A 15,001-nucleotide genomic window follows, 5' to 3' on the forward strand; every position below is an offset into this window, starting at 1 on the left:
TAAATTGTATTTTAGGCCTAAAGATAAGATTCTTCTAAAATAATGGAAGAGTTACATGTAATTCAATGAAAAAATGACAATTATTAAAAAAAAAGGAAAGACAACAAATACTGCAGAAAGAAATAACCATCTTTTAGAAGGATTGATGAGAGAATTAGTTGCTATTTTATACCCTGATCATTAAATAATGAGTAGCACTCATTCATTTTGGACTATAAGTAAAATACTTTTTTTTTTTTTTACCTAGTGCTTTGGAAATTGTTATAAACTATATATTTTAATCATAATGAAAATAGGAAGTTGTTGGTAAGATAAAAGGGCTTTGATTGCATTTCCATAATGATTGGTGTCACCTGAACATCCTTACGTTGTCACATGACGTTGTTAATCCCAGGGAGGTCACATGAAAGAATTTTAATTCACCAAACAAAGTTTTATGTAGATGTTGTCTATATTGCGATGTAGAAGGGTTGCAAAAGAGAAGAAAATAAAGGTTTAAAAGTTTAAACGTGTGAAACTAAAGGTTGAATTAGTAAAAAACATTAAACACCCTCTAACTAAAAAAATATGAACCTCTGGGTCGCGGTAGCTAAGCAATATACTAAGGTTAGTCATTAGCACAGCAGTTTTCATTATCAGTGTCCTTTTTTTGGCCACAGTGCAGCCAACTTAGTGACTTTGTTGAACTATTACTTAAAAAAAAAATATCTATAAGGTGTTGCTGGAAACTTTGGCGTCTCTTTTATCCTTTAGGTTTTTTATTATCATGTTAATGACTTGCTGTCTCCACCACTGCCTGCTTTTTTACAGACAGCTCTGTCTTTGTGCACCAATCTTTCCTGGCTTCAGTGAGTGCAGGAGATATTCATCTCTCCACCTGGATATGCAAAGTTGCCTGTTTGTTATTGTTGTAGCCTCCTAGGTGGAGCACAACATCAACAATAAATGTAAGACTAAAATTAAACAAAAACAGCAAAGTAAATCCCACTAGTGAGTCCCTCATTTGGCTTACATTTGATGGTTTTAATTGTGCGTAAAGGGAGCAGCACTTTATAAATTCAATAATATTTAAAATGTATTTTGCTAGGTCTTTATACACATATACTAGTTTTTTAATCTCCCCTAAAACATCCATTAATATGCATATGGACAAGTATCCACATAATGTGATGACCATGTGTCTGGCTCTTTTGTGGACAGATTAATTCACTTTAGCAACTTTTTAACATCATACCTCCTAATTCAAACTCAAAACATTGTTCACGTCCCTGCAATTATTTGCACAGTTTAGTTATTTTAGTTTATTTTCACAGAGTAGTTATTTTTGATGCACAAATATTCAGCAACATTTTGCATCCTCACATAGAAATCTAAAAATATAAATCGAAAATATTTTGCATATTTTTTTTCAATCTCAATATGCTTTTTCTAACAATTATGGCTTCTTTCCTTATGTTTTATATTTGTCAACTGTCTTATTTTTTGTTAGAATACAGTTTTTTTTTTTCTTCAGTTTGCTCCTGGCAAACCTAAGTTTCCCTTCTAAAATAATTCAATGACATTCTATGCTGTTCTGTTCTACTCTATTCAATTCTATTCTATTCTACACAGTAAAAAGAAATGGGTGTGATAAATTCAGAATCAACCTATTTTACTCTAAATAGTGTATTTAATACTATATTGGGTGTAAATCTGCTCAAGTGTTGTAGTTAATGATCAGTAAAAAAATTCATGCTCTCGATTAACCCCCAGTCTGAGAGGTCCTGTAACTAATATGAGTAAAATGAACTCTGAAAAGTTGACACTGGCCAAATGTTGTCTGAAACAGGTATGTTCAACTCTGTAGATGATATTGTGTGTATTAATTTCTATTCTATTCTATTCTATTCTATTATCTTTCCTCACTGAGGAGTTGGCTGGAAATAAACTAATTACAAAGGAGTTGCTCTGCAAATATTCAAAGATTTGGGAAAAGGATTTAAAATAACTTCATTGGATAGGATAGTGATTACATTGTCAGTGTTTCAACTCTGAGAGGCACTGATTACCCATCATACAGTCCACTGTCAGTGTTTCAGCTCTGAGAGGCACTGATCACTCATCATACAGTCCACTGTCAGCGTTTAAGCTCTGCGAGGCACTGATCACCCATCATACAGTCCACTGTCAGTGTTTCAGCACTGAGAGGCACTGATCACCCGTCATACATTCCGCTGCCTCGCTGAAGGGGCGGTCCTGGTCTGCAGCTGAGCTCCTCTCTTGTATCTCATCGCTGACTGAAGGAGATCAGAGCAGAGCTCGGAGATCCGCTGCGTGGTCAGACCGACAGAAACGAAGATGTTCCGCTGTGGAAATGGTTCATTTTAGGCTAAAGTTGAACATCTGAACCGGTGTTTGCTGCTGAGACAGATGAGCCTGTAGTGTCTCTGCTGGTTCCAACGACCCTTTGTTCGGCTGTGGCATCTCTCCTCCTCCAACATGGACCCATCAGACAGGGAGCCCAGGTCAGAGGAGGAGGCTGACTATGAAGATGAGGAGGTGGACCCCAGAATACAGGTATATCATCTTCACTTCCTTTGCTTTGTGTTGCATTTGCTCATTGTTGGCCTGCCACCTCTGACCCTGCAGCAGCTGCAGAGTCCACCTTAAATCAACCTCTGAATCACCTTAATTATGTGTTCAATTATGTGGAATAGACATACATTTTTTGTTTAGCTCAATTCAATTCAGAGAGAGCATAACGTTAGAGATTTAACTAATAGATTCTGCAGAGTGGGAGAATAGAGATGGAATGAAACAGAATGATGAAATAGGGGTCCCTATGTCCTCCAGCAGTCTAAGCCTATAGCAGCATAACTGTAGAAATAGCTCAAGATAACCTGAGCTCGAATGTTATTTTTTTAAGAGATAGAATATTTTGTAGGCAAACTTTAAGAAATGCATTAAAGATCAACAGTATTGGTAAAAAGACACACAGACCACTTCCTATATCTAAATAAAATAGTCACAATTGTTAGAAAGTACCTATTTTGAACTGAAGGGGTCTAAAGTTTTACATTTTGCAATTAGTGCTTTTAAAGGAAGAGAAAAACCTAAAAATGTGTTTTACTAATGTGGTCCCACTGGGCAGGAAGGGGACAACAGGAAGGTTCTGGGTTCAATACAGAACTGGAGTTTGCAGGTTCTGCTTGAATGATTTCTCTTTGGGTGCTGCAGCTTCCCCTAAACTCCAAAAACATCAATCTAAGGTTAACTGGTCTCCAACCCCAGGAATGAGTGGCTGTTCGTCCTCTGTGTCTTTATATTGATGCACTGCACACATGCAGCTAAGTAGGTGAGAGCATGGGAAACTGACTATTATGAGAGAAAATAAATTTGATTTTAACAAAAGAGATCATGTTTGATATTCCATGTTCTTGCTATTTTTTCAAACTGTAACTTGGAATAGTAAATGGAAAGCTATTTTTAAGAAAAGGGGGAATGTAAGTAGCATCATATGCAAAAAAAAAAAACAAACAAAAAACAGTTGCAGCCAAATATGGCTGCTGTAGTCTCTCTGATGGTAACATACCATAGCAATTTATTTCTAGAGCATTTTAAAAACAACATAGAAGATGAACAAAGGGCTGCACAAAAAATGAAGCACAAAACAATTTATATAAAAGTCACAAACGGACAATAAAACCAGAAGAAAGAAAAAGAAAACAAATATATTTGAAATGCAGATATAGCCAACCAGAAACACAGCACAGTATAGACTGAGATGGTGCTCCAATTGAAATAGATGAAAGCTCCAATTCCATGTTTTAGAAATGGCTTATTTTAGATTGTATTGAATTGTTTTTTTTATGATTATCTTTCTTTAGAACTTTTGCATTGCATCAGTCATGGGGACATCTATGAACCTTTCTAATAACTGGTCTGAAGGAGGAATTTTATATCCGATTAAAAGTCTGATAAAATATGGTATCAGATAGTTTTCCATTGAATGGTTCTGGTTGCAGGCTGCTCTGTGCGGCATTGGGTAGCACTGCTGCCTTGCAGAAGGTTCCGGGTTTGATTCCTGGCTCTGGGTCTTTCTGCATGGAGTTTGCATGTTCTCCCTGTGCATGCGTGTGTTCTCTCCGGGTACTCCGGCTTCCTCCCACAGTCCAACAGGCACCAGCACCCCTCGTGACCCCAACTGGGATAAGCTTGACGGAAAATGGATGGATGGTTCTGGTTGCTGATCTGCTTTTTTTAAAAACTGAAAAATAAGAAATATTTTCTTGATGAAATGCATTAAAAAGAAGAACTCTCACCATTTCTGGTCTTTGGTTACATAAAATAACAGCATTTACCTGAACGAATTTTTGGGGTTTTGCTAAAGGATCAAATAAAGGGACTTGCCATAAAAACTTGGGTATTTATTTGTATTTATTTTTTTAAACTTCTCCCTTTAAAAGGATTTGGTGCATGGACTTCCTTCTTTAGGGATTTAAAGTCAGGAAAAACAAGATATCAGTATCAATTAAGAAAGCCTAATCGGTGAAGGTATGTAGCTCAGGTTCTGTTTACTCAGTTAAACAGAGATGGAATATCAACATATAATAATACCAACAATAACCAACTTAATTTATATGATTATTTTGCAGTGAGTTCAAACAATCTCTCTGCTTCAGCCACTCTTTGTTGTTTTATCAATACCCATTATTGTGTTTTATGTTAGACGTCACTACTTCTGTCTTTTGTGTTTATTTTGTCGACTTCCAGGTATTTAAATTGGTTTGCTTTTTGCTGTTTTTTTAAACTCTCTTTTCTCTTTTAGGGGGAGCTGGAAAAGCTAAACCAATCCACGGATGATATCAACAGATGTGAGACGGAGCTTGAGGTCAGTTCATTGTCGTGCAGACGGCTAGAAGTGCTGCAGTTTATCTCTGTGTCACATTTTGGCTGATAGTGGATGTGACTGTGTGCACATCCACCTCACATCAGCTAAGGCTTTGTTTATGCAGCTCAAAACACGAAGTTGGATAAATTAGGGGAACTATCTGAGCACGGCCCCCTCAGAGATTTGTTCTCCATAAAAGTCCAACTGCTGGTCCACAGAGCAGAGGGATTTTTGCTTTTATGCTGAATCCCAGCTTGACCTTTGCTCTGCCATCAAAGCTAGCTGTAAAGTTAGATTTTTGTTTGGTGTCAGCAGGTTTAAACACACCCAACTTATGTTGTGAAACTAGGATACTATTTTGGGTTATAGTAGCTCACTTTTTGCCAAAGTTTTCTGAAATAAAAATGGGTTTATTGTAAGTTAAAGAAGAATATATGGCTTAAAGGAAAATTCCGGTTTTTAACACTTTTAGCCCGTTTTCTGTAGTGTCCAGGATGAAATCGAATGATCGACACCAAAACTTTGACAATTGGTCCTGTCTCTGCTATTTGGCTCATGCAGAATCCCCCCCTGGCTGCTTCAGAATGGCTTCCATAGTGCATGTCCGATAATGTCCTTAAAACAACCTTAAACGTTCTTTTTTTTAAATATGCTACTCACCGGGTCGTCAGCGCTGTTCAATGACGTTCCCAAAAAAGTTTTGTGAAGAAAAACCGTTCCTGTCTTGTTTTATTTAGCAAAAAAAAAAAAAAAATATATATATATATATATATATATATATATATATATATATATATATATATATATAAACATTTTGCATTTAGATGAAAAACCTTTTCATCTATCAATCTGGTTTTATTCTGTAAAAAATCTTCTTTTTGTTTATCATTAACCGAATATTCATTGATTAATCGAAAAATAATCAAGAGATTAATCGATCTGCAAAATAATCATCAGTTGCAGCCCTAGTTAGGATTCCTAAGAGAAGGAAAAGTTCCCGGGAGAACTCTACAGATGACTGAATTGATTAGCGTTTTCTTTATACCACCCTTACTGTTTTAGGTTCCAGTGTTGTATTTCTGTCGGCATCAGCACCTTGTTAAACTAGTGGAGATTTACAGTCATGGAATTGCAGACATAAAAGGTTTTAGTGTTACGCTGATGACGTTGTTTTCTTACGCAGTTCAACTGTAACAAGGCAGCAGCATCTGATCCCCACTCGATAAATGACAAAGTTAAAGTTGGTGATGTGAATTTTGGTCGTAATTTCTTCACAAACGTAAATAGGCTTTCTTAGAAATGATCTCCCTTCACATGATGCAAACAAAATAAATTTTGAAAGGTTCTCCATGCAAAATGTTTCACATAAAATCAAACATAAATTAACAGGAAGAAATAAAGTAAACACTATAAAAGTTTGAAAAGGGGAAATTATGTAATTTTTTTTTTCTTACCTAGTGGAAATGCTTAATCCTACGACGTAAAAGCCCAAATCCTACTTTGCTAATGCAGCACAACGTATGAAGAAACAGGTTTTTAATTCGTTCTGATTGTCTACTCATGATTTTTTTTTTTTTGCTTGAAATATGCTACAATGTTGTGCTTTAAAGTTTGCTTTAACAGACTTTAAAGAACATTGTGAATGTACTAGGGCTGCAACTAAAGATTATATAGCAAATCGATTAATCTGTCAAATATTTTATCGATTCTTGGTCGGATAGCAAAAGGTTCCTTAAAGAATTAAACAAAGGGACACTAAAACTTTTTATATATATATATATATATATATATATATATATATATATATATATATATATATATATATATATATATATATATATATTAGTGCTGTCAAAATTATCGCGTTATTATCGCGTTAACGCGAGGCCATTTTAACGGCGATAATTTTTTTAACGTGAGATTAACGCTATGTGGTTTTATGGTACAATTTTCCAAGTACATCCCGCTGCAGCCTGCGGGAAGGCGGGGCTATTTTCCCCCAGTCTATGCATTTCTCATAGGCTTCCAGAGCGGACCTCCTCAAGGGAAAAAGACGCTCATACACTGGGTAGCGCTCGTGCCTTTTCTTTAAGCCCCACCACCAACAAACAAGTTGAGTGTCTGGTAACTAGTAGCAACCTCAAATACGCTGAGAAAACAGATTACTGAGGTGAAATGGAATCTGCTACGGCACTCTTGGTGTGTGTGTGTGTGTGTGTGTGTGTGTGTGTGTGTGTGTGTGTGTGTGTGTGTGTGTGTGTGTTCTCATTTTTGTTAAGAGCCTGAAAAGTAACTTTCTAGAGCATAGACCATCTAGTGATGTCGGTCTATTGATTTTGATGTATTGATTGAAAATTGTTCATTATTACCTTGGTTAATTAACATCTAATGTTAACTGTACTACATTTTATAGCAGTAGGGTAAAATGCTTGTCTTTGTTCAAAAGACTGTATTAACTGTAAAGACTGTCTTTTACAGCAGCCTGTTTTCAGGGCCTTTTTTTTGGCTACATATTTGTTATTTTTGGCATAAATCAGTATCTGTGACCTGTTTTCATTTTAAAAAAAGAACATTGGCACAAACCTAGCCTGTATGTATTTTTTTGTATGTCATCGAGAGTATTTAAATGATTTTCAATCAGGAAAAAAATGTGCGATTAAAATGCGATTAATCGCGAGTTAACTCAGGCATTGATGCGATTAATCGCGATTAAAAAAATTTAATCGATTGACAGCACTAATATATATATATATATATATATATAAGGGTTTCTGCGGGTTATTGAAAATCATTGAAATTAATTAAATTATTATTTTTTTTTAATTAAATCCTAAATTGGCATTGAAATTGGTTAAATGTGATTATTGTGGCATTCAAAATATTATTTAATTATTTAAAAAAAAGAAAAAAGTTTATAAAAAAAAATTTCGTCAGATATATTATATTGCGATATATTTGTGCGGAACTGCTTCCGATTGATCGTACAGTTGTATGTTCAGGAAACGAGCTTCAGGTACAAAAAAAGCCAGAGAATGGGGGAAAAAATGCAATCTTCAACAAAATTGGGTGGAAAACAAGGAATTCGGGACATGGCTACAGCCTGTCGACGGTTAAGATGACGAAGGATTTTGCCATATTATTCAGTAGATTTTATTTAGAATAGTTTCTTTTGAAGACAAAATCTTTTAACTTCAGTCAATTCATTTTGTAATAATTAATAATTCTTTAGGGGACCCCATGTGGTTTCTTTATTCATAAATAAAAAAATGATGAAGACTCCAAAGCAACCGCTGAAAAAAAAAATGCTTATCTCATTTAAAAAAACAAAATCCCAAACACACCAATTTACATCGCCCTTTCATCTGCTGCTCACTTAGTTTAACTTTTTCACACTATGCGCATTTTTTCTTTAGCTGTGCTTGCGTGGAGGCTTTGCAATATAGACATAAAAATTAAATAAAAAAGGTGTTGGAATCTGGCAGAGAGCGGAAAATGTATCCGAACTGGTTTTCTCAGCAACATGATTTACTTAAACATTCAGGTAGGATCATCACATAATGACCAAAAAACAACTTTCTTGAAACACTTATAGAGAACTTGTACAGTGAGCTTAAGGTAAGAAGAAAAACACTCTGAACTCTGGATGAGTGGGCAAAGAGGAATAGAAGGAAAAGAATGTGAACTTTATACTCTCAATGGCCAAACCTTGTGAGCAGAAGGCTGCAAAGTGTATTTGCACTATGGAGGTGCTACAAGGTACTAAAGGGAGGGGAACCAAACATGTGCCAGCAATGATTTCTGTTAAAACTGATCTTTTTTCTTTTTTTTTAACATCTCTTGACAATGATGTCACAAACTTCTAAGCTCCTGCATGATATTAGCTAAACTCAAAACAAAGTTCTGTGTTTGCTGATGTGTTGGCCGATTGATTGGAGCCTTGGTATGACGGAACAACCAATAGCAGCAAACCTTGACTGTTTGGAAGCTGAAATGCGTCACTGTTCCAGTATCTGAATCCTGAGTAGTGCTCTGCTCTGTGGGCTGCATGACTCTAAGGTAAATTGCACCGTTAAGGACTGAAGGGGAAGGCCTGAGATAATTTCAGTGTTTATTGCTGTTTTCCACCTAATTGAATGATAATTGCTTGCAGCCATATAGCCTTCTCTTAAAGGTATTGTGGAGGATTTTCTTTTTTTTTTGAAAGACCCGCCCTCTCCACTTTAAAAAAATGCACATGTGAGAGTGTACACAAGTTTGTTTCTCCTTTTGCACGTTCTGTTTAAAAGTTTCTGTTCTCATAGCTCATACAACTTGCTTTGCCCAAATGTCCTCCCTAACCCCTAAATTCCTCAATCACTACAAACAGCGGAGACCCAGTTAACTGACCGTTAAGACAGATGATCACGTCCCCGTTGGTCCACAGCGGCAGCCTACTGCGACAGCGTGCCGGTGTGACAGCAAATCCCATAATGCTTTGTAAGGAGACTTCTCCGTGCAAAGCATTCTGGGATGTATCTGCCTCTTCTTAGGCCTTTCTTTTCTTCTCATCCACTTCATAGAAACTTTTTCTCTTATGACCCTCGGCCATTTTCAAAGAACCGTGGTAAGAAAGATGAGCTTCAATGACTGTCTGAAACCGTAGCTCACCTGATAGTGTGCATGTCCAGAAAAAGATAGCTAACGCGACGAGGACGTAAGACGGCCTTACGTGAACACATCACCAGAATGATTGACAATTAGGAGGACCACTTATTTAGATGATCCACCTGGAAATAAAAGATCGTCCTCTATAACTTTAATTAATATAGTTGTTTTCCATTGCAGTGGTCAAGGAAAAAAAAAAACATATTTCAGTGAAATGTTTTAATGACTCTGAACACCAGTGCTTTAGGTTTTACATCTATTCAGAGGATGAAGTGCTGACTAGTAACTTTATTAAAAGCATTTCACTTCTCACCCAAATATTGTTCAAATTGTCTTCCCTTTTTTCCTGGAAGTGTGCAAGGGTTAAAAAGGTCAGATTTCCTCTTGTTCCTTACTGTTGAGTTGGTGCTTTATGCTCTTAGTCACAGTTTCACTAGAAATACAGTGGATTGCAAAACCAAGAGCAACTAAAACCTAGCTCTGATGCTTGCGCATTGATTTAAAGGAATATATGCTTCATTTAATTAATGTGGCAAAAAATGCTCCAAAACTCCTAAATAATTATTTATTATTGCAAACTGAAAAGACTGAAAGTGAAAGATTTTTTCTTCTAAAGAAACTACGGTAATCTAAATTAAATCTACTGAATAATATGGCAAGCTACTGTATTCTGGTAATGGAAAGATGTGAGTTTGGCAACAGGAGATGTTGACTGGTTTGTCTACTATACATTCTAGGACTGAAACAATTAATCAGATTAATTATGATTAATCCATTATCGAAATAATTGTTAACTAATTTAGTACTCAATAAATCGTAAAGAGTATAGAGACTCTAAAACACGCCTTTAGCTGACAGAGCGACGGATTTAAAGTAGCAAATATACCAAAGTTGTTAAAAAAATAAATACATAAATATTTTTGCATATTTTGCATGCATTCTTTAAGCGGAAAAGTTTTTGTTTCACAGGGTTTGATGCTTTAAAAAAAAAATTCTTTAAGGAACCTTTTTCTTTACGATTATTAACGGAAAAAATAAGTTACAAATTAATCTGTGTGCAAAATAATCGTTAGTTGCTGCCCTAGTGGCAAATAATTATAAAAAAAAATATTTTCCTTTTTTTCTTTTTTATAATGTGTTAATGTTCGCTCACTAACCACTACAGCGGATACACTTACTTAGTTGCTAGTTAGCACAATTGGCATATTAGCCTTTTACTTATAAACAGCTGATCATTGGAAACAGCCCTTTTAGGCTTTTCCATCAGAAACCTCAATCAATCAATCAACTTTCTTGTCAACTACTATTTACATTGCAATCGAGATTTCCGGTTCAGTACCATTCATAACAATACATCACATACGGTGGGGTGGGAGGACTGAGAGGGGGAACGGGTTTTATTGAGGCCATGTGTGCCGCAGAACGCTGCCTTTGGCGCGTTCTTATGGCTTCCCATGCGGTTCCCTATAGCGCTGCCTTTACCTTTGTGGAAGATAGGAGCCACATTGGGGAGGAGAGAAGAAAAAAAAAATTCACACTTTATCCTTGACAGGATACATTTTGAGATATCAAAAAAACCTCTACACAAGAAAAGCACATGTAACACGAGACAGACATTTCAGCAGAGGGTCTCATCGGAGGCGGAGTTGCATGAAGTCGATCGGCCATTGAGACATTAGTTGTGTGTGTATGATGAGTTTGTTCAATTTGTCCGTGAACGCTGACCACAGGCCATTGTCCTTGATGAGATGGAGGTTTATCAACAGTTCTGCCTGAAACCTCTACTGTTTTAGTTTATGGTTGGATGGGGAAAAAAACTACATCAGAAGGTTATCAATTTCTGATTTTTATGTTTTCTTGGCACTGGAGTTGCAGGATTACTGTTACTGACCGCATTCAAGTCTTTATGGCACTGCAGGAAAATGCAACACAAAGTTAAATGATCTCAGCAAGAAGTTCACTGCAGTCCAGTAGTTTCCGCCATCACCAGATCTTAATACCACACAGAAGATTTGGGATGTGATTTTATGGGAGATTACCATCTTGAATCTGCAACTGAAATATGCAGCCACTTTGAGATCTTATCATTGCTATATTGTGATCATTATCGACCAAAATATCAATACCAAAAAGATTTAAGGCAGCTTTAAAGTCATAGGGGAACTTCTGAAAATTCATTGAGAAAGCATTAATAAACTGGAAAACCATTAAAGTGTTAAAAATATTTTTTCTGGATGATAGAAGGAACCAATATGCTGATTAAAACTACTAAGGATATTAGATAAGGTTGCTGAACTAAATGAATATAAAGGATTTATGCATCCAATTTTTAATATCAATTATTAAAATGCAAATTTAACTAATCTTTAACTTTTATTTTAAGTGCTCTTTTAAATTTATTAGACATTTTAGTAGTTTAGGTTTAGACTGGATAACCATAAGAACATATGAGAGAGGAAAGCCTGAGAAATGTTGCCTAGTAGATCCTTTTTTGACCAGCAAAGCACTTTCTATTCATGATACATGTCTTTTTTGTTGCTGAATCAGAAATAGATTTATTTTCAATGACTGGTCACAAAAAAATTGCTTTTAACATTTCATTGGAACAGTTTTGTATTCATGAGAACTATGTCAGCTTCATCTGGAACATGGTGAATCATTAAGTCTACATTGTTCAGGAGCTGCTGTTTTCAAAGCTTTATTTCAACATTGTTTTTCACAATTTTATTTCAAATGGGTGTTTTTTTTTTTAGGTTCTTTCGACAGGACTTGGTGTGAATCATGGGGCGGTAGCAACAAGAGCAAGTTCCTCATTTGAATTAGTTTACAATCTTAAAAGCATGGGAATGAAAGGTCCTTGGTGAGGCTTTCTTTCAAAGCCGAAGCTTAAGCCTGCAGGTCTATTTTCCAAAAAAGACATACTCCTATTTTCTAAGGCCTTTCTCAACTTATACACTGTCTAAACTGCTAATCTTATTATCAACTGACATAAAGGTCCTGGAGGATGATCTGGATGTGAACATTTTAAAAGTAAAACTTAATAGTCAAAAAATAAATTCTGCCTATAAAAACAAACAAAAAAAAGGGAATAAACAAAATAAACTGTAAATTCAACATCTTGGTTACATTAGTAGCAGGTTTGGTGTCCATACAGCAAGCAATTGAGAAGTTAGAGAAGTTTAGATTGAAAAGAATCCAGGCAGACCATTACTGTTCCATTTTGGGAAAGTGCCAGTTTCCCAACAGGCACATGCCACCTCAACTGGCATATACCACTTTTCTGGCACATGCCACCTCAACTGGCATATACGACGTTTCTGGCACATGTCGACTCAACTGGCCTATACCACTTTTCTGGCATATGCCACCTTAACTGGTATATATTTTACTTTTTTGGCATATGCCACCTCATCTGGCATATACCACTTTTTTGGCACATGCCACCTCAACTGGCATATACGGCGTTTCTGGCACATGTCGACTCAACTGGCCTATACCACTTTTCTGGCACATGCCGCCTCAACTGGCATATACCACTTTTCTGGCACATGCCGACTCAACTTTCATATACCACTTTTCTGGCATGTGCCGCCTTAACTGGCATATACCACCTTTCTGGCACATGCCGACTCAACTTTCATATACCACTTTTCTGGCATGTGCCGCCTCAACTGGCATATACCACTTTTCTGGCACATGCCGACTCAACTTTCATATACCACTTTTCTGGCATGTGCCGCCTCAACTGGCATATACCACTTTTCTGGCACATGCCGACTCAACTTTCATATACCACTTTTCTGGCATGTGCCGCCTTAACTGGCATATACCACCTTTCTGGCACATGCCGACTCAACTTTCATATACCACTTTTCTGGCATGTGCCGCCTTAACTGGCATATACCACCTTTCTGGCACATGCCGACTCAACTTTCATATACCACTTTACTGGCATGTGCCGCCTTAACTGGCATATACCACTTTTCTGGCACATGCCGACTCAACTGGCATATACCACTTTTCTGGCACTTGCCGCCTCAACTGGCATATACCACTTTTCTGGCACATGTCGACTCAACTGGCATATACCACTTTACTGGCACATGCCGCCTCAACTGGCATATACCACTTTACTGGCACATGCCGCCTCAACTGGCATATACCACTTTTCTGGCACATGCCGCCTCAACTGGCATATACCACTTTTCTGGCACATGCCGCCTCAACTGGCATATACCACTTTTCTGACACATGTCGACTCAACTGGCATATACCACCTTTCTGGCACATGTTGACTCAACTGGCCTATACCACTTTTCTGGCATATGCCACCTTAACTGGTATATACCACTTTTCTGGCACATGCCGCCTTAAACTGGCATATACCACTTTTCTGGCACATGTCGACTTAAACTGGCATATACCACTTTTCTGGCACGTGCCACCTCAACTGGCATATACCACTTTTCTGGCACATGCCACCTCAACTGGCATATACGACGTTTCTGGCACATGTCGACTCAACTGGCCTATACCACTTTTCTGGCATATGCCACCTTAACTGGTATATATTTTACTTTTTTGGCATATGCCACCTCATCTGGCATATACCACTTTTTTGGCACATGCCACCTCAACTGGCATATACGGCGTTTCTGGCACATGTCGACTCAACTGGCCTATACCACTTTTCTGGCACATGCCGCCTCAACTGGCATATACCACTTTTCTGGCACATGCCGACTCAACTTTCATATACCACTTTTCTGGCATGTGCCGCCTCAACTGGCATATACCACTTTTCTGGCACATGCCGACTCAACTTTCATATACCACTTTTCTGGCATGTGCCGCCTTAACTGGCATATACCACCTTTCTGGCACATGCCGACTCAACTTTCATATACCACTTTTCTGGCATGTGCCGCCTTAACTGGCATATACCACCTTTCTGGCACATGCCGACTCAACTTTCATATACCACTTTACTGGCATGTGCCGCCTTAACTGGCATATACCACTTTTCTGGCACATGCCGACTCAACTGGCATATACCACTTTTCTGGCACTTGCCGCCTCAACTGGCATATACCACTTTTCTGGCACATGCCGACTCAACTGGCATATACCACTTTACTGGCACATGTCGACTCAACTGGCATATACCACCTTTCTGGCACATGTTGACTCAACTGGCATATACCACTTTTCTGGCACATGCCGCCTCAACTGGCATATACCACTTTTCTGGCACATGCCGCCTCAACTGGCATATACCACTTTTCTGGCACATGTCGACTCAACTGGCATATACCACCTTTCTGGCACATGTTGACTCAACTGGCCTATACCACTTTTCTGGCATATGCCACCTTAACTGGTATATACCACTTTTCTGGCACATGCCGCCTTAAACTGGCATATACCACTTTTCTGGCACATGTCGACTTAAACTGGCATATACCACTTTTCTGGCACGTGCCGCCT

General features: G+C 37.5%; 1 protein-coding gene across 1 annotated transcript in view; it reads left to right on the forward strand.

The window, feature by feature from the left end:
- Positions 1-2,228: 2,228 nt before the first annotated feature.
- sh3bp5b (SH3-domain binding protein 5b (BTK-associated)) overlaps positions 2,229-15,001 on the forward strand; it is a 40,539-nt gene continuing 27,766 nt past the window's right edge. The window contains exons 1-2 of the mRNA XM_038282489.1: positions 2,229-2,556; positions 4,808-4,870. Coding sequence (XP_038138417.1) covers positions 2,479-2,556; positions 4,808-4,870 — 141 coding nt within the window. The 5' untranslated portion in view covers positions 2,229-2,478. The remainder of the gene's footprint in view (positions 2,557-4,807; positions 4,871-15,001) is intronic.

This window comes from Cyprinodon tularosa, unplaced genomic scaffold (assembly GCF_016077235.1).
Source record: "Cyprinodon tularosa strain WSP-4 unplaced genomic scaffold, ASM1607723v1 ctg184, whole genome shotgun sequence".
NCBI classification, from domain to species: Eukaryota; Metazoa; Chordata; class Actinopteri; order Cyprinodontiformes; family Cyprinodontidae; genus Cyprinodon; species Cyprinodon tularosa.